At 34.2% G+C, this 21,897-nt stretch overlaps 1 protein-coding gene across 1 annotated transcript; it reads right to left on the reverse strand.

Moving 5' to 3' along the window:
- Positions 1-20,293: 20,293 nt before the first annotated feature.
- Positions 20,294-21,697, reverse strand: LOC129968420 (acid-sensing ion channel 4-A-like). Its single transcript, XM_056082278.1, has one exon. It carries the CDS (start codon positions 21,695-21,697, stop codon positions 20,294-20,296), a length of 1,404 nt encoding a protein of 467 aa, XP_055938253.1.
- Positions 21,698-21,897: the final 200 nt, after the last annotated feature.

Genomic DNA, 21,897 nt, shown 5'->3' on the forward strand with positions numbered 1-21,897 from the left:
AAGAAAAAAACTTCTCCAAGTCCAACAATTCTTCTTGTTTTTTTTTTTGTTTTTTTTATTATTGATTTAAGTTAAAACAGCAAAATCAAATTCACTGAGTTCAACCACAATTGTTTTTCTTTTCAATAATCCAGCTTGGAAATTTATTGTTTTATGTAGCAAACTTAATGCATCATATTGTAGCTTGGAGTTCAATCGTGTTTCTAATAATAAAGGTGAATTTGTGTGTGTGTGTGTGTGTGTGTGTGTGTGTGTGTGTGTGTGTGTGTGTGTGTGTGTGTGTGTGTGTGTGTGTGTGTGTGTGTGTGTGTGTGTGTGTGTGTGTGTGTGTGTGTGTGTGTGTGTGTGTGTGTGTTAGATCTTTATAGACCAGGTCGTTTGATCTTCAGTTATCAAAGTTTCCGCATGTATACCTTGGAAAGTGGAAATACACACCTCGGACATGTTTTTTAAATATTTTAGTATTTTAATTCATTAAAAATTAAGCTTAACTTTGGTTTTTATCCTGGTTAACTTCCAAAAACATTACTACGCAAAAATGAATTTTAATCGTTAAAATTGTTTTAAAATATAAAAAAATTTTAATAATAACAAATTAATATTTGTAGGAATGTTTTTGAATTTTGGAAATTTTTTAAGGATACTTTTTTTGCCAAATTCCCAACAATAGATTATATTATTGGCCGTCTTCATTGCCAATCAAATATATTATTTAAAAGAATTTTTTTTCATTGCTTAAATCTAAAGAAGTAGAATTTTGTTTAATATCAGCACAGTTTACGAGACAAATCAAAGAGTGGCGATGCAATATCTCAAAATTTATAAGACAGATGAACCGCACATTTACATTTTTAATAATGCTATGATGTCATGGTCTGGTTTCCATTCAAAAGTTTCATGTAATAAAAAACAGAGCATAACTCGATTAAAATTACACGGATTTAATATCTGATAAATTGAGGGAATTGCAGACATGTAGTTGTATCTAAACTCGATTGACTGATTGATTATGAATTTGGCTGAAATTAAATATAACCAATATCTTCAGAGAAACAGCTGATCGTCTGAGGTAAACAGTGTATTGATATTATAGCGAAGAAGATCTGGGGTTCAAACCTACGAGGATTGTTCTGCAACCTTTCGATTATATAAAAGATATACAAACTCAGTTAGCGAGATCAGTGGCGGATTTAGATATTTTGCTGCCCTAGGTACATTATGAAGCCCCTCTTTCATTAAGATAGTCGATTCAATTTCATATTGCAGCACCTTTTTTTACACGTTAATGATTTTTTTTTAATTTATCATTTTTTTCCCTATATAATTCCTGTTAGCTATCCATAAATCGAAGGGAGAATTCCACTTGTCTCTAGATAAAAAATAAGTTAGATAATAATATTCACCCCCTCCTGCAATTTATCGAGGTCAGAAATGACGGCAGAAAAAACTTAATTACTTTTATACTTTGCGTGAAAGAAACTCTAGAGAACCTAGAACGAACCTCTTAATTTTGAGTCCCAATCAGATGATGTAGAGCCTTCCGGCCCTAAAGGCAATTCCTTGCCACTAGACCATTCCTGTCTGAGGGAGAGTTAGTTAGTTTAGTTATATTAACGTCCCATTTGAAGCAACACTAGGGCTATATTTTGGGACGGACCTCGTAATTTTGAACCGCGGTCAGATGACGAGGACGACACCTGAGCTGGCACCCCCCTCTCCACACCGCACCAGCGGGAGGACGTTTGGTCATGACGGATTTAACGTGCAACATACCCCCTTACACGACGGTTCTTCGATGGAATCGGGTCTCGAACTTGAAACCCTCCAGTTCCGAAGCCGAGACCTTACCACCAGGCCACCGCGACCATCTGAGGGAGAGAGTTTCAGAGAATGCAATTATGCCATGATTTAATTGGCGATTTTCAGATTACGCCAAGCTCTATTGTACATAATGTAGCCTTCTTGTTGATATACATCTGTTGTATGAGGATAAAAATTGGGGTTAAATGAGAGTACCAAGTACCAAAAATATTAAGAAGATTCTGACCTCTAGTTCAAAATATGATAATATGATAAAAATAATATATCATATTCAATTATAATAACGACAGCGTGTCACAAAATATGTATTTAATATTGTCCCAATTCAAATATTTAAAAAAGATGGAATTTTTTTAAAAATAGAAATCATTGAAAAATAATTATTTATATTTTAAACTGATGTAAAAATTATTTATTTAAAAACATGTTCCAAAGTTGTTTAAGAAAAATAGTAACATTTTGATTAATTTTAAATGGAAATTCTAATTAGAATTTTGAAAAACCCTCTTTCAACAAATATCAACTACCCATGAAATAATTACGTTTAAAATTAGGTCACCAGTTCAGTGGTGTGACCTGCGGAATGCTTTGCTTCTTGCGTGCCCCCCGCTCAAAACTCAGATAGAATCCAACTTATAAATGTTACCATATTAAAATAATTGGAATTAGGGGTTGAAAAATCCCTTTCCACCCCTAACCTTCTAAGGTATTGCAGCTATTGAAAAATTTTCTTTACAAAAGTTGTTCGTAATAAACAGGGGCCGATTCACCTAATTTATTTTTCTATTTTAAGAGTAAGAAATAGAAGAGGGAACCACAAAAGTTTTTATGCTTCTCTTCGAAGGAATTAGGAAACATATGAATGACCAGAACCGCGACACTATTGGAGAGAGCTATGGTTGAATCGTAAGGGTCACTATATCTTATCCTCGAAAGAGGATAGCTAGCCCAACACTACTTATATATCTATCAGGGCGGCGAGCATCAATTACCATACCGGAAGCTTTTCATCTCCATTTTTGAAGTGCCTCTTGGGTGGATATTTTAGGAGCCCCTGCCATTTCCATCTCCCATGGGCAGGACGGACTAGCCTTTCCACAAACTCAGCCGACATTTTCAGCCTCTCTATAACTTGCCACTACGTCGTTTCAAATCCAATGGAGATTATTAAGTTTGGTTTTGGGTTGTAAAGGCCATGATGGGTGGAGGATTTGTAGCAATTTTCCCAAACTCGTATCATGAAAAGAATTGTAATAGATGATATTTCTGCATGGAATCTACCTAATACTTAAATGCATTTTTTTAACATTAAAAAATATATAAAAAGAATGTACTTCTAATTTGCATAGAGTATTTATCTCATTGTCTGAACATTCACTGACTTTGCTTTGTTTTGTGGATTCTCTACATTCCATTTTACTTATGAAACATATATAATTTTTATATTATCTAATATGATTGATAGATTATTATAAATAACAATTAATTCAACATCTCAAACTGAAAATTATAACAATATCGAAAACAATTGAATGAAGGAATTAAATTATCTTCATTTTTTCATTTAGTTGTAACTTTGCTATTACAGAGAAAGAGTATTATTCCATTGGGAAACAACATATATTTGAAATAGCTTTAATAGAAATTGTTTACAATAAAAAAAATTGACTTAAAAATATTATGTTAATAAAATTAAACATTTTCTATGCTTCTAAGAAAATAAGATTTGTACTTATGACAGTATAATTGTTTAATTGAAATTAAATTTTTAGCTTTCTTTCAATTCACTGCAGATCTTGGATAATTTAAAAGTGAATGGACAAAAAGAAACATATTATTAAAGAATTTAACTTAAACAGAAATGATTTTGTCAGTACTATTTTATAAAAGAAATTCAGGGGCTCACAGATATTGAAACATTTTAACTGAAGTACTTTTTTTATACGTAAAAAATGATAGCAATTCACTTCTTTAATATTTATATTATTAAAGAAATATTATATACAATGAAAGTATCTTATATTATCAAAAAGAAAAATTTAACAAACTTGTTTTTGTAGAATTAAAACAAAGTTTTCTTACCACTGCGAGTCGCACTCCAAATGAAACGTAGATTCAGTAAACAGAAAAGTCCATCTGTGAGCACGAACGTGTCTTGAGCAATCGTGAACGCAGCCTCAGGAAGACGGTAAAGATTCTCCGCTCAGCGGGATTTTAAACGTCGTTCATATCGATTAATCAACGGGCGTGTTATCGATACAGCGCCACATCAAGGATAAAAACGGAAAGAAGCATTCAGTTGAAGGAAATATTAATAGGAATTAAATCAATTTTAAACTCCATTTAGTATAATATTCCTTTTACAATGTTTTTTCAACTTCCGATGGCGTCTATTCATTTGAAATTTAAATTCTGAAGAAAATTTAGAAGGTACCCATGATACTTATTTTGTCTAGATAATATACTGTCATTTCTTATCTTGAAAACGTGAAATGCTACCAAGTGGTTCTATAAATAGAACATGAAAAGTTTTTAAAAACTTGCAATTAAAATGAATGAGTAAAAAAAAGAAAAAAAAAGAATTTTTGCTTTCATCATTTTCTTCTTTTTAAGTTTTACTTTTCATCATTATAAATATAATGAAATCTCTCATTCCGTTTTTATTCCAGATGACGTCACTAGTACGGAATCAAAATTAAATTAAATGAATCAACGCCCTGGTAGTTAAGTTTAGAAACTATTAAATTACCACATTTTCATTAAGAATGTATGAAATTCTGAGACAGAATTTCTAATTTGATTTCTAGAAACTCTGGAAGTAAAATCGATTACTCCATTTATTCATCCATTTTTATATAAAAGATGAATAAAACTATGTCATTGTATTGTCATCGTTCCCATGCATCTTGACTTTTGATTGATATTTCATTTTTAACCCACCCATTTTTTCTTTCCGCATAAAAGGAATAGTTAAGAACGTAAAATAAAAAAATATTTGTCTTCATAGAGATAATCCGAAATGATAGATTCCATGAAAATTGATAAATTACAGATTATATGTAAATTCAAGCAGTAAATCAATAAAAAAAATTAATTTAAATATTTTATTACTATTAAATATTTATTACTAATGAATCATTATCTAGTATTTAATTATTATCTAATCACACATTACAAGCTCTTTCTGAAGAAAAGAAGAAGCTGCCAAACCTTGTGCATTCTTGTCTGTTTCATCAGACGTCTGTAACAAAGAAACTCAAAAACGTTTTGAACTAGGCGGATGCCATTTGATTCAGGTTCTAACAGTTGTTAAGCAAAATCGGTTCTGAGGAAGTCTGTCCGGCTGTTCGAATACAAGTTGACATGATAACTGCGAAACGATGAGCTTGATGGATAAAATTCGGTGCATCTGAACTGTAGACGCCTGAGCCAAATCCAACGAAGGGTTGAACGTCTGTCACTTTCAGAAGCATGTAAAAGCGATCACTCAAAAATGCAGTGACTTAACTATATCCTATTTGGTATGTTATTTTATGCCTGCAATTGCATCAAATTTTGATTTCAGTCGGTTAAGGAAGAACGTATCTGAAACATAAATTCATCGTTATTAAGGAGTATATCATAAGGTTTTGGGGCGACTCCTCTCGCTGGTGCATTATTCATCACCATTGATGAACAATAGTATCGAAAGAAGCGTTCGATCTTTGGCGATTAATCATTAGAAAGCTATTATTACAGAAGCACCACCGAATGTGTCATTTTTGGATCCCTTTTTCGACCCATAAAAATCAAAGAGAAAAAAAATGGATCATATACCAGATTCCATTTACTGAATTCATTCCGTTTTCGAACTGTCACATTTACTTGCTTGTAGAGGTCTTGACGATCATCTCTTTGACAGATTTGGTTGATGCGAATCTACTCTTTAGATGTTAAATGGGAGGACTGAATTTTATCCATCTTCATGATCGTCCTCACTTATATTCGGACAGTGAGGGATGTCGCTTAAAACAATGGATAGACAGTTGCAAATTTGGTGTGAAGACCACATTTCATCTCTCTAGCTTAACATTTTTCTTTGAATTATTTAGTTCAGAATAAGATAGACATGATTCCAAAAATTTCCTCCCCTCAGGGGCTCACCTTCTTTAGGTGAGTACGGGTGTCCCAATCCCGAGGTAGCCAGGGATCTATACTCCCTTTATGTTTATTCTTCCCTGAACATGCTGCTTTCTGCTGTATATCTTCCATCCCTCGACGGCAAGCGAGGGAGCTCTCCATGAGAAGCTGTCGCCGCTCTGTTTGTTTCTTGCTTCTCATGGACAGCCAAAAACCCCACGTGTTGGCCATGCGTGGCAACCCATTAGACGGGTGGTACATTTCGGTCCCCGGTGTATCAATCGGCCGGTATCCTAGGCACATGACTGGGCTGCTCAAGGGGATCAAGCGAAGGGGTCACTCCTTGGGCTTGGCGTTAAGGGTGGTCACTGTCCCCTGGGGGTGACTCCCAGCGTATAGGTTCTGGTTAGCATTATGGCAAGTGCCGAGGTTGGACAATTTCCAGAGCCGGTAACTACCATCCCTTGTTGGGCTCCATGGTGGGCGATGCCGCCAGACCTGAATCACTACCAATGTCATATGGGCTCTTCTTCTAACGTCACAGTAGCATCATCCAATTCTCGTTTCATGATCATTAGCACTCAAAACACCTTTCATAGAGTTTCTCCATTTCTTGTAAACAAATTAATCACGTCTACAATTGGTGAAGTACAAAATATTAAAAAACTACGCTCTGGAGACCTTCTGTTACAGACGTCGGAAAAACATGCTTTTTTTATTAGCAAACTTACCAAATTAGGTGATTTTCCTATTCAAACAGCTTTGCATAAAACTTTAAACTTTTCACGTGGTGTTATTTCTGAGCCAGATCTCATCGACTTGTCTGATGAAGATCTCGTAACAGAATTTTCCGATCAGTAAGTATGCGCCGCGCGTCGTATTAACGTCCGACGTGACGGTCAACTTATACCAACAAAGCACATTGTCTTAACTTTTCAAACGCCAGTTCTTCCAAAATCAATCAAAGCGGGATACTAAATTTGTAGAGTTCGGCCATACATACCTAACCCTCTTAGGTGTTTTAAATGTCAAAGGTACGGCCATTCCCAGCAAGCATGTCGCAGTAAAACCACCATGTGTGCGAAATGTGCTGAACCTGGACATGACGTAAATAATTGCACCATGAAATGTGTCAATTACTCTGGGCCTCATACCTCTTTCTCAAAGTCTTGTCCTAAATGGACTCTAGAGAAGGAAGTAATATCCACGAAAATACGGAAAAACATATCCTTCGCAGAAGCGAGAAAGTTGATAAATGACAGAACTCCAAAAGTTGGTGTCTCTTTCTTTGGTGCACTTAAAGCAATACTGATTTGTAGTAGTGCTCAAACCGATTCTCGCATTACTCAGTTACCACCCACTAGTTCAATTTCAAACGAAACTACAAAATTGCCAGAGGTGTCCTCTGTTTCTTCGCTGTCATCCAATTGCCCTGCAATAGATAAAATCACCAAACGCAAACGTAATAATAAAACAAAAATTTCCACGTCATCATCTCATAAAACTTGGCAAGAACACTCAAAGCAAAGAACGAAAAAGAAAGCGCTAATGAATCGACATCCTGAGCAGAGGATTTCTTAAAAACTTATACATCATCTTCTGAATTCTCTGAGATGGAGTTAGACCCATCTACTATCTCTAAATATCAATCAGGTGGGGAAAAAAGAAAAAACCTCCAGATAAATCCCAATCTTGATGGCCAAATTTGTTTCCTGGAACTGCCGTGGTTTCCGAACCAAGACAACTCATATTAAAGACCTAATTAATGATACCCATCCGATTTGTATAGCTCTGCAAGAAACTTATTTGAAACCTTCTGACACTATGAAAATAAGACGTTATAGCCTTATCCGAAAGGATAACGAATCTGATCGGGCTACCGGAGGTGTTGCTCTCCTTGTATCCCATAATACGCCCTCGTCTATCATAACATTACATACAAATTTGCAAGCGGTTGCCGTTCGTGTCTTGAACCCTTTTTTGACGACAATATGTTGTCTTTACTTGCCACCCAGTACCCCGGTAGAATTAAGAGATCTTAATGCCTTAGTGGATGAATTACCATCTCCTTTCATCATAATTGGTGATCTAAATGGCCATAACCCTCTCTGGGGAAGTAAAGATGTTAATCTTCGTGGGCGGTTGATTGAAGAATTTATTAATAACCATTCACTATGCCTGCTCAATAACGGAGAAGAAACATATTTTCATCAAAGGAGCAAAACTTTTCATTCACTAGATCTCGCTATATGCTCACCTTCTCTAGCTCCGTACTTTAATTTTAGAGTGGGAACGGACTTGCTTGATAGCGACCATTTTCCCATCTTTTTAGATCATTTAACTGGAAGTGGTGTAAATAATTCATGTCTACCTCGATATGTTTTTCAAAAAGCTGACCGGATAGACTTTACTTCAAGGGCACTGATAACACGTAATATGGTAGAGAATGGAGATTTAAATACCGTTGTAAATTTAATAACTGACACTATTATAAAAGCTGCAGATGCTACTATCCCAAAATCGGGATCAGGAAAAATCAAATATAAAAAACCATGGTGGAACCAAGATTGTACAAATGCACAAAAAGATCTTCAAAAGGCCTGGAATGTTTTTAGGCGGCATCCTACAACAACTCATTTAATTCTTTTTCAAAAGGCTAAATCTATAGCACGACGAGTTAAACGGCGAAGTCAGAGGACTTATTGGATTAAATTCGTGTCAAGTATAAATTCTGCCGCAACTTCCAAATATATGTGGACCAGCAGTCGAAAAGTATGCGGTATCTATCCTGATCATTCCATTTCTTGCTTGAAAAAGAATGGAAAATACATTTCTAGCGTTCAGGAAATGGCTGATGCTCTTGCAGAAGCTTTTGCCTCTGTATGTTCATCGAATAACTACACGGAACCTTTTCTTACGCACAAAAAATACCAAGAAGGTATCAAATTACGCTTTAAAACGAAAAGGCATCTGTCTTACAATGCTGATTTTACTATCTTGGAGTTGCGCAGAGTATTATCTGTCACAAAACAGACAGCACCGGGGCCGGACGGGATTACTTATTCAATGCTTCAGCATTTATCAGATGGATTCCTCCAAAATCTTCTATGTCTGTTCAATAGAATTTGGAAAGAGCATGTGTTTCCTGATAAATGGAAATTTGCTATAATAATTCCTGTACCAAAGCCTGGAAAGGATCCACAAGAACCATCCAACTATAGACCAATAGCTCTGACCAGTTGTTTATGTAAGGTTTTTGAAAAAATGGTAAACGCACGCCTCGTTCATATACTGGAGGAAAATGAATTTATTTCCCCTTTTCAAAGTGGTTTTCGGAAGAATCGTTCAACAATCGATAATCTTTTGGCCTTGGAAACGGATATTCGAACGTCCTTTATAAAAAGGAATCATTTGGTGTCAGTATTTTTTGACATAGATAAAGCATACGATCGAACATGGAGATACGGGATCATGAAAAATCTTTACGACCTCAACTTTAGAGGGCATTTGCCACTTTTTATTCAAAATTTTTTACACCAAAGATATTTTAAAGTGCGGCTTGGGAATACCTATTCCAATGTTTTTTGCCAAGAAGAAGGTGTTCCACAGGGCTGTATATTAAGTGTGACACTCTTTGTTGTAGCTCTTAATAATATTTTATCTGTTATACCAGCAACTGTTAGTAAGACGCTGTATGTAGATGATATGCAAATTTCTTGCTACGCCCGCGACATGCGATGCATTGAAAGACAACTTCAGAAAGCGATAAATAATATTGTAGACTGGTCAAATAAACACGACTTCACATTCTCCCCTCAGAAAACAGTTGCTGTGCACTTCTGCAAACGCCCTCTTCATCCGGAACCGGAGTTGTTCTTGAGCGGCAATCCAATTTCCATTCAGGATCAGCACAAATTTCTTGGAATTATTTTTGATAAAAGATTGACTTTCCTTCCGCACATCGCATATTTGAGGAGTAAATGTCTGAAGTCATTAAACATTCTGTGGGCTTTATAAAATACTTTTTGGGGTGCTGATCGAATGTGCTTGTTAAGACTCTACCGAGGTATCATTCGATCAACAATTGATTATGGATGTGTCATTTATGGCTCTTCTAGGCAATCTTACCTTAAACGTCTGAATGTCGTTCATCATCAAGCCCTCCGATTGTGTATTGGAGCATTCAGGACATCACCAGTATCTAGCTTATATGCTGAAGCGTTTGAGTCCCCTTTATCTAATAGGAGAATGAAGCTATCATTGTTTTATTTCTACCGTATTTTGTCCAATAAACGCCATCCTTTTCGTGAGAAAATCTGGAGTGACGTTAATGACCGTTTGGTTAATTCGCGGAAATCCTACATACCTCACTTGGGATTGCGTATACGTAAAATATTACCAAATGATTTTATCGGTATACAAATACATGCGGGTGATAGTCTGAATCCTGCTCCATGGATAGAAAATAAATTACTCTATGAAGACCCTTTTAAACAATTTAGAAAATCAGACACTGATAGCTCTGTTTTTATTTCACTTTTTAAACATCATCGGGAATTTTATTGTTCCTATGAACCCATTTTTACGGATGGTTCCAAGTCATCTGATCATGTGGGTTGCGCATTCGTTCATGGTCATCGAATTATAAGTTATAAACTTCACCCTTTTACTTCTGTTTTTACCTCGGAAATAACTGCTATTTATTTAGCCCTCAAATACATTGATGGACATCTAATCCATAAGTATGTTATTTACACGGATTCTCTGAGCGTCCAACAGGCTATAAACTCTTCATCTCATGGTCACCCACTTCTACAGGAAGTGAAAAAAATGTACCGTCTTCTTTGAAAAATATTAGAGTTTTGCTTTCCTGGATCCCTTCGCACGTGGGTATTTCTGGTAATGAAATCGCAGATACAGCAGCTAAGTCAGCGAGTGTAAATTTGCAACAGCGTCTTTTTTATGAGGATATGCGTGCATCTATTATTCGTTGGTGCTATCGACAATGGCAAAATCATTGGGACATGGAGACTGACAATAAGCTTCATTTTGTTAAACCACAGTTGGCCAAATGGTCTTCTAAACTAAGCAAGTGCTATGATGTAATTTTGTACCGACTACGCATTGGTCACACTCGCTTGACACATAGATATCTACTTTTTGCGGAGCCTCCCCCGGTATGTGGCAATTGTGGAGTGATTTTAACAAATCGTCACATTTTAACAGAATGCCAAGTTTTACTGATCTTCGTTATAAACATTTTAAATCCAACAATTTTACCTTAGATTTTCTATTGGGTGAGACACATCATCCAAACATTTTCTTATATGTTAAAGATGTGAATATCATCCATGAAATTTAAGCTGTAATTTTATTGACTTCCTTCCTTTTTTTAACTTTTGACTAGTTTGAACATAGTCAATTTCATTTTTAAAAACGTGAAGCTACTTTTTACCTTGCTGGAAAATTTTAAACCTTTTCGGCGCAGCATATTCTGAATCAGGATCTTGCGCCAGAAATCCAAATCCAAACCCAAACCCAAAAATTTGCTTTTCGGACTCATGCAGGTCTGAGATTCGTCAAAATTTCGACTTCGAATGACATCTCTTTTATATTCTTCGTATAGGAGAAATTAAAAATAGTTGTTGCAATGATTCTATCAACCTTTTGATGCATATTCCACTGGGAATGAGAAACTTCGGGTGTGGCGGTTGGCACCCGCCACTCTGTTGGGATGGTCGATGATTGGGCGAGGGGGGCCTCCTGTGGGTTGGGTCAGTAATTGCCTTTAGGGGGTCAAGCATTTTCCTCCAGAGCTCTCACGATGGTAGTGGGACAAATGCGTACGAACATTTGCGTGCTGGTCGTAAAAGGCCAATAAATCACACTTAGCTCTGTGAAAAAAAAGGGGGTAGGGAGTGATTAGTCTAGGTTTGCTAAAACATATGTTATCTGTTGGCAAGAGTATCTGGCGAGAAAATGTATTGGTATTTTAACTAAATTTTGATAAACACAAGGAAAAAAACTTTTGTCTCTATGTGTATATACTGGCTCTGTACACACCAGGCCGACTGCCTATCAAATTTGGCAAATATATACTTTAGATGGTAGGAAAGTGATTTTTTGAACTTTTAATTAGAATTTTAATTAATCAAAAATTAAGAGAAATATTGACTTTTTTCCGTGATAACTTTCTAAAAGTTTACAGTAAAAAATAGCTTTTACTTTGAAATCATATCAATTCTCTGCATTAAGCATTCACAGTCAAAGTATGCTAAATATAGTTCTGAAATGAAAATCAATAAACTTTAAAAGAAAATCTGAAATAGAAATTCCATACTAAAAAATTACACCTGAACTTAACTTTTACCATCACAAACGATTCCAATTGTTTTAAGGTAAGTGGATTATTTAAATGTGCATTTCAGCTAATTAATAACACACAAGTTAATAAGAGAATTTAGTAGTTGATAAATTTCCTACTGTTTGAAATTAAATCTGTTCAAAGCTTTTGATAAATCTAGTAATCAAATATATAATTCATATACACATGAAATAAATAACTTAATAAACCTGATATAGTTATAAATATATTTAACTTATATTTAAAATAATAGTATTCTCGTATATATGAAAACTTTTTCATACGTAAATATAAACGAAAGATCTTGACTATAAAACATACATGCTATCTAAGATCTGTATTTTTTTTACAGAATAAAAATACACAAAGACTGATAAACCAATGAAATTAATGATTTTTTAAAAAAATTTTAAGATAATTTACGTTACAGATAACATTATTTTTTGTATTAATATTTTTAAATGCACTGAATTGCATATTTCTTTCTCCCAATTATACATGTGTTAAATTTAGTATCTCTACGTGCAATGGTCTATATTTTAAATAGACTGATAGTCGCATATATATACATTCACTTTTATTCTTGGAAGAATTCTTATTTTGTTAATTAAAACTTTTAGATTAAAGTCTGAATATTCCATACTTTAATCTTTGAATAATTTTAAATTTGGATCTTAATCTTTGAAAAATTTGGAGATATCTGTGAAATTTAAAGTATATGCTTCCGTGTTAAAAGTCAATTTATTCCAACCCCTCCATCTTTGTGTGTGTGCGTATGTTATCAGGTAGTTTGTTATTTAAGTTCCTAAAACAGTCTTTATTTTATTTTATGAATTAAAAATTAAACTCAGGATATTTTAATGGAACATTACAACTGAAAATGGAATAATAATGCGTAAGAAAGCATTTTCACTATTTTTAAACCTATCCCTCATTTACTATTTATTTGATTTTTATAATATTGCAGTGTATTGGATATTATTTTAAAAGATTCTCAGTGTGATTTCTTTTATCTTTTGTGACATTGTTACAAATTTAGATAATTTTGAAACGCTGCATTCTCTTATTTTTCCATTGATGACGTAAATTTTGAAAGCAGAATGCATAAGAAGCTTATAAAGAATACTTATGATAAATATTAATCGCAAAATGCATATGGAGGTAAGTTAACATAATATTCTAGTTGGATGAAGAAGTATTTAAATATCACGAGTCTGATTAAATGACAAATCTTAACAAAGAGTGATAAGTTTAAAAAAGCAACAAAGAAAACTACCCTCAGCTGTTGATAATTTTTAGTAGTTGTAGAAAGGTATTTAGTTTTATACATTCATTTAATGACAGAGGGGCCCTGCAGTCAAATTTATTCAAGTCATATTCAAGTATTGATTAAATTCAAGTATTGATTAACCATTTACAGGTAATTCGTTATGCTATTTTATAATTCTAAAAAATCTGGAGCTTTATAATTTAAAAAAATATATTCCCTCCTTTTACAATATTGTTTAGAATGTTATAGAAAGTTGCCTTTTATTTTCGATATTTTTCTTAAAATTAATTTTACGTTTTGACTGTGCACTTTTTTTATTTGTACAATACTGAAATGGACTTTCTAGAAAGGGACTTGTGACTTCAGTTTTGAAAATTTACAATTAAAATTGCTGAATAAAAATTAAATTAATATCAATAAAAAAATTTGGAGAGAAAAAGTGGTTTTGATATTTGTAATATCTCAGAGCCCCTGGAAGGTTTGAAACGGCCATGAATTCTTCTGAAATTAGAAATAATTACATTGTTTAAAATATGGAAAAAACGCATAGCTAATCAGTAAACATTTCAATAAAGACGTAGATGTATATTGTTGAAGAGTGTATTACCAGAACTTCATTCAAAACTATTTTTTAATGATTTATTGTACATATAAGAACGATCTTCAATAAAATTAAAGTTTCTGAAAAACATATATTACATATATAAATGTAAAAATCATTTTCTCAATTCTATTTTATTTTTTAACAGTAGATTTGGATTTTGGTTTAATAAAAGTGCAACTAGAAGAAAATTAAATTTAAATTCAGCTAATATCTCCTACGAATTTTCGCAGATACAAATGATCAGTTAGCAAAATATTAATATACTTCTGATTTAGTAAGCTGCTTATTTTATGCCCCGTATACTTACAATATTTCATATACAAAATGCAAAAGTCATATAATGAACAAATAATTTATCTTTATCAGAGTACAGATTTTTAAAAAAATGTAACAACATTTAAATTAAATCTACGATGATAAACAGAAAAGTTTAAATTTGTAATGGCGTTCTACTCTGGAAACTGATTTTTTTTTTTTTTTTTTTTTTTTGAAAAAACTGACATAGCATGGAAACTGAACATCCGTAGTTGGAAGCTTTTCTTGCTACTTAACGGCATTTCAAGAATTGCTTTTGCAATTTTTCCCTCCTTACAAATCATTCCAATATCACTAACCTCATTTAATTGTACTTTAAATTTAAAAAACAACTTTTTTAAGTGCCTATAAATAAGATATATTTTAATGTTCGGAAATATTGAATTAAATAAACGAAGCAAGAAGAAATAAAGCAAAAACGGTTTCGCAAACTCTTTCGTTTAATGCAAAACGTTATATTTATGTAAAGTAATGCATTTACATCTAAAATCTAGAAGAAATGATTATTATTTCGAAGTGGATACACTATTTATATGAGAAGAAATATCATTCCTCAATGATTTTTATCATACATTTTTGAATAAATACATTGAAAAGCAATTCATCATCATAAAAAGCAAAGTGGAAATTATTCATATAATATTAAAACGCATGAATTTGTATCAATGAATGTATCGTTAAGTATTCGAAATTGTGTCAAACATCATGCTAACTCTTGACAAATGTGACACTTTTAGATAACGTTTAAAATGTTGTAACCTCTTCTAGAACTGACCCTTATCAGTAACACAACCGCATTGTAAACGAGGCTATTGATTGACAGTTTTATGACTGGTTCGCAAAGTGCACTGTACGCAATTGTCATACAACCGCCGTGCGAATGCGACGATCGAGCCGGCGGTTTCAACGTCCGCACACTCTCCAATGTCCTGGAGAGTGTGGCAACAACTGCGGAACATTAACATTTGGTGTGAATTTAGTATTCTTACTGCATCCGTCGCGGGATCGATGGCGAATATTCATTCCTGGCATGCGGTTAACAGTATCCGAAGATCGGATTTTTGTTTCGGACGCGTTTCTCATCACCGACTGAAACGAAATTTTGACACAGAACTGCACTATTGCTCACAAAATCGTATACCATATTAGATGTTTAAGTCATCGCTCTTTTGATGGATCGTATTGACATGTTTCTAAAAATACAAACTGACAGATGATTAACCTTTCTGTTGGATTTTCGCTCAAAATTTGATAGATATTAAATCTGTGTGCCGAATTTTATCTACCTTGTCACTTTTAGTTTTATATTTTTTTCACTTATCTGATTTATATTTGAACTTCCTTTGTGTAGACCTTGCTTAAAATTTGAGAAAAGATCGATCCTTTGGTGTAAAGACATATACCAAATTTCATCCATCTAGCTCAAAGAGTTTTATAACTATCTTTGTGGCAGACTGACATCATGCCACAAATATGTTTGTCGCATATGGGGAGGTCTAAAACAGGAATATTCGTCAAAAGCACGGTTTCGATTTTTTTTTTTTTTTTTTTTTGTGATTCCAAAACTTTTTCTATATTTTGTTTGCGAGAAAGTAACCAGGTGAATAGATTTTAGTATGATGTCTTTAAATCAGAATTGTTGATCTATATCAAATTTTGTGCAGGCCGAATAAACTGATGTTTCTCGGCTTATCAATCGCATAAGTATGAAAACGATAAAATTTCTTAGTATCGAGGTTCGGATCCAATCGTTTTGCAAGAAGATGTACAAAATGTATATCCCATTTCTTTATTACATTATAAATAGAAGCACAAAGCCCGCAGTATTTTGTAAATTTACGTGAAATGAGTGGGGACAATCCTCCCTGTCTTTTCTTGTAAGCCACATGCATGTAACCATGCAGTCACGATTGTTTTGGGCTCCGGCCCCTGCCTTTACATACATCGCATTCAATATTCTATCACTTAATATATTTATTATATTGAACGACTCTCACTAACAGCATGGATTGGTACAAACGTGTTGTTGGCATTCCTAAGCTTTTAATATTTTCTCTTTCTATTGTCTTATTTCGTTTAGCTTGAGAATCAATATGTTCTTTAAGAAACACAAAAATATGCACGGGCCTTTTTTAAAGCTGGAAAATTAAAATAATTTTTTGGTGTCGATCTATAATCGATAATGCACGGCCTCCCTTTGTTTGTGAGAAAAGCACCCTACTGCAAAATGTCGGCTGCATGATATGCAACCGGGGAAAGAATCGATTCCAGATAAGTCCATAAAAATAATCCGTCTTTTTTTTCTCCGCATGACCGACTCGAGTTCAAAAGATCGATAGTAAGATAGCTAAATCGATATATCCCTCAGCTGTCACGTGCATAACTTTATTCGAGCTCCCTTGTAAATGCATCTCTCGTCGTGCTACGCGAGAGCAACCAACGATTTCTTCCTCGACGACACTTTTATGAAATAAGCCGGGTCATGTGAATGTAGAATTTGGGTTCGCACTCGCAGAGGCGAGGCAGTGACACTGCGCAAAGGGTTGCCCGTGAGCACGAGCAACTTCATGTTTCTTGCATAGATAAATGATGAGACTTGTCTTTGAACATGAGAGTTTCACTCCCGTGGAGTTTATTTAGCAACTTAAAACATCTAGAAATGGGATCTATGTGCATGTTTCATTGAATTTTAAGAAATGCTTTGCGCCAAGATCCTCTGTCAACGGATATGAATTTAAAAAATCAAGACTATTATCCGATGTGAATGATATCGACTCAGTGAGAGTTTTCCTATTGAACATCATAAATTCTTGATTGTTTAGCGATATTCAAATTTTAATTTATCGCATACAAAGAGAAAGTATTGGAATCGTCAAATAATTCAAACTCGAAACGTTGACGAATCTCCACATTTTAGAGCCTCTCCGAAAAACACGTTTTTGGAATGCGATTACTCAGAAACGCGCTTTGAGCTTAACGGATGAAATTTGGCATATGGCTTTTTAAAAACAAATTTGTAGATTTCTATCATACTTTGAACTAAATCTAATTAGAGGAAATATGCCCATCCGAATATAAATGAACACGACATCTGCGTGGATAAAATTCGGCAGGCAGATTTAATATCTGAAGTATCCGTCGGTCCATACTTCTGCGCGCCTGGAAACACAATGAAATAAATAAAGGAAATTCGGTACGTGATCTATCGGGGAAATGGCGTACAAAATACTTATTCGATTTTTCTGTTAAATTTGTGTACTAAATGATCGATTAATCGTCAAGTAATGTACGATTAATTATGTACAAGTACATTGATTAGAGAGTATGCGAGAAAGTTTCGCCAAGACCACCCACGCTGCTTCATTTGCTGCAATGCTAACCCGATGTGTGACCGGAAATTTAAGCACAATAAATCTACTGAAATCAAAGAGTGTAACAAATGGCATAAAACGGAATCTTCGAGAACGTTCTCATCTTGTCTATTCCGTATACGCACACAATATGGCGTGTTTTGTATAAAGTATTATGCATTTGGATCTTTTCTCTTTTTCCAATAAAATTTCACATTGAATTTGCAATTTCAATACCAGAATCATATACCAGTTTTCATTTATCAAAAATGATGCTTTATTGTATATACTTCTTTCACATATTCTTGAATAGAACAATCGATTTTCTGAAGATTCAGTCCAAATCTCGAAGCACATCTACAGTCTGCTGCAGTTCTAGTGATAAATAAACCTACAAGTCAAATTTCATCTATTTTGTTGGTTACGCGTTCGAGTTTGTGAGCATGAATGGATAGATGTACAGATTTCTCGCTGCCGTATTTCTTAAAAATTCCATAAAAATCAACAATTTTGCAGATAGAATCATGTATTAGATATCATCCTTCTAGTACTTCACAGCTTTTAACTATCCTGTACACTGATAGCTATAAATATCAAGGAAACTTTTTCAGATTCGAATAGGTTTTGAACCGAGAGATTCATCAAAAACAAAAATTTGAGATTTTTCATGAACGCAATACTTTCTTTTCTTCCATACTTTGCATACAAGAAATATGGAATAGAAGTAATTCTATATATTTAATATTAAAGTTTCCTACATTTTTTATTACATGTATATTATACGAATTCGAAAATTGAGTTGTCATAAGCACAACGACAAATAGGGAACTTTGCAAATTTGCAAACAATCCTAAACTTCGTAAAAAAGACCTCCTCTGCAAAACAAGCTCGAGGAATGACAATGATCTTGGAGCACCGATGACATAGGCAGAAAATACTTTAATACTCAGTCCTCAGTTAGCCTTCGTCCCACTAACTCGATCAGAAGGGACACTATTTTCTTTTATGAACATGGCTCTTTCTCTGCCTAACTGAAAAGGTTTAGTGTCTCTTGAAAAGGATCGATGCACTGCTTATTCTCAGATTCTGAAACTCTCCGCGCTTATGCGCATTCGCCAGAAGACATTCATTTCGTCAACAAAGGGACGATAGAAAAAGAGGTGTTTACATTTAGAAACAGTTCGGAATGAGATTATTAGCAACATTAGGAGATCTTTCTGCGCACCTCCCCTTAACGAAGTGTCTTGAAACGAACAGCAATTGTGATGAGATCGGCGCCACACTTCACCATCTCACGGCATATGAAGAAACCAGCACCAAGCTGAAAAGACGAATGGCTGAAAAAAGTCGCCAGCAACATCCTCTACGAATTAAAAAGAAATCACAGAATAATTAAAATCTTCAGTGAAAATAGAGAGATTTCTTTCCAGTTCCTCAGACTCGAGCGTCTCACATTCATTGGCCAAGAAAAAACAACATCTCAGATTCATTTCCCTTTATAATTATCTTTTTTAAAAGAAATTTATTTTTGATGACCGATAATCGAATCACTTTTAAATTTATGTTCGGTTTTTCACTGGTTTTTTCATCTACATTTTATGATGACAAGTCCGTTGGTTTCTTTAAATCTATAATACAACTCTATTTACTATATTTCAGTCAATCAGTTGCAATTTTCCATCAATATTTTTTGTTATACAAATTTCTATAAATACTTATTTCTGTTATTTTTTTCTGTAAATATGGAAGTGCTGCCACAAAATTAGGATAAAAACCCCAAAACAAAATTCATTGTGAGAATAGAAATGACGGATTGTTCATCTCGATGATCATGGAGCAGCATGATTTTGATTAGCATCTGTTCATTACAAATACGCAGAAGAAGACAAAACCAGAATTCACTGTGAGAATAGAAATGACGGATTGTTCATCTCGATGATCATGGAGCAGCATGATTTTGATTAGCATCTGTTCATTACAAATACGCAGAAGAAGACAAAACCAGAATTCACTGTGAGAATAGAAATGACGGATTGTTCATCTCGATGATCATGGAGCAGCATGATTTTGATTAGCATCTGTTCATTACAAATACGCAGAAGAAGACAAAACCAGAATAAAAGTGTTAGATAGAATGCTTCAAGCAAAAACTGAATGCTCAGTTATATGTTTCAATTATTATTGGCTCTTCCTGCATTGCATTTTTCCTTGGTTTCTTTTCCCCTTCAGTCAGCATATCCATTAGAGAATAGCAATGTTTCAATATCAAATAATGTACAGCAGGGTCATTTTCAATGTGACAATGATTGTTAAAATAGATTCGAAGACTAGATCTAATAAAAAGGGAAAACTATAAACCTTCAATAAATTATAGAAATTGTCTCAAACAATAAAAACTTTTTAAAAATTTCCATTTTATAGGAGAGACATTTGGCGATTCATTTTTGAATTTACCAACCAGAATTTTTTAACATTATTCTGCCCAGAATAATCAGTTTTTCAGTCATATCAAAAAATATCATAAAAGACATCCCCAGCCATAATCCAAGTTCATTTCCAAAATAACTCAAAAGTTCCTCAATTTGCCACATGGGTCGTTGTTTATATTCGAGTCGCTCTAAGCTTGAATAAAATATATTGAGTCGCAGCAATCCTTGGTTAATTCTGCATTTGCTTCCATCTTGCATTATTAAGTACTCCATCCTCTTTAATGGCAATCTAGATCTTGATATTTCTTCCTTATAGATGACAGACCTGCATGGCAATGGACAGTCACATGTTGGGCCGCTGAGAGCCATACCATCTACAACTGCATCCAAGCAGCATGCGTGCGTTTTATTTAGAATATCACAGGATTTTAGGTTGCTCATTGAATCTAAAGTTTGATCAGTGCAGCCACATTTTGCATAATTTTGTTCCTGTATACATTTTCGAATACACTGATACTTATTAAGCATAGAGGAGTCTGGCTGTTTTTCGTAATTAATACATCGATCTCTGTAAGGAGTCGACAGCCTTGAAACATATTTTTGTTTCAAAGATACCAAAGTTTCAAATCCAGGACTAACATAAAATCCTTCTTCTTCTGGACTGGGATTATAGCGAGGATCGTGAATGATTATTTTGGCACCAACAGTTTCAGTTATATTTAAGTAGTCGAAAGCTTGCAGGTTTAAATCTAAAAGCAAACCCTCTCCAACACCAGTTTCTTCAATTCGCAACGCTTTTTTCCCTTTATTTTGCCTGTTAAACAATAAACAATTCCCAAAGCGGTAATTCGTGATATAATCTAAATCGAACCAAGAACATTTCTTTCCATTAAACGAGCAATGTCTTATCATAGCCATGGGGAAATGGCCCATCATCAAACGGGTCATCTCGTCTTTCTCGTAATATTCCTTCATAAATTTCAGATTCTGATAATTTGTGTCCTCTTTACTTTGGGCTCCGTTTCCAGAATTGCAATAGTGCAAACTCCTTCGTTCAGAAAATAGAAGAGGTGTTCCTGTTTCATTGTCCTGAACGAAAATCGGCGTTGTGCTGCACTCTCTTTGACGACTCTTGAATCGATTCAAGTTGCAAATACTCACAGCGGGAAATTCCAGGCTTTTCTTTTGATAAGTGCGAAAGTCGACAACAATTGGATACTGATGATATAAGAAATAAAACTTTTGAATTTTGTAAATGCCCCCGGAAAGGCAGGCCATGAAAATTAGTAACCACAAAATCTTACTGATTTTGAAAGATGAGTCACTGACTCGAGAGAGAGCGTAAACAGATGAATTAGTTAACTCCGATTGATCAAAGCCGATATCGCCTTTCTGGTGCGGATTCACAATAGCCTGTCCTGCCATGGTTTCGGAAATATTCAAATGAGGATCGTTGCAAAGTGTTATGTCGAAGGCTTCTTAAATGAATGATAACCGCAGCTTTATGTGTGAGCGTACAAAACAGTGGGTGGTACTATTTAACTACGGCGAATAATTACTTTTTTAAATCTACGTTTATGACTACTACTACAAAAGAACTATTATTTCAGTTATTGCAATTATTT

This window comes from Argiope bruennichi, chromosome 5 (assembly GCF_947563725.1).
Source record: "Argiope bruennichi chromosome 5, qqArgBrue1.1, whole genome shotgun sequence".
Lineage (NCBI taxonomy): Eukaryota > Metazoa > Arthropoda > Arachnida > Araneae > Araneidae > Argiope > Argiope bruennichi.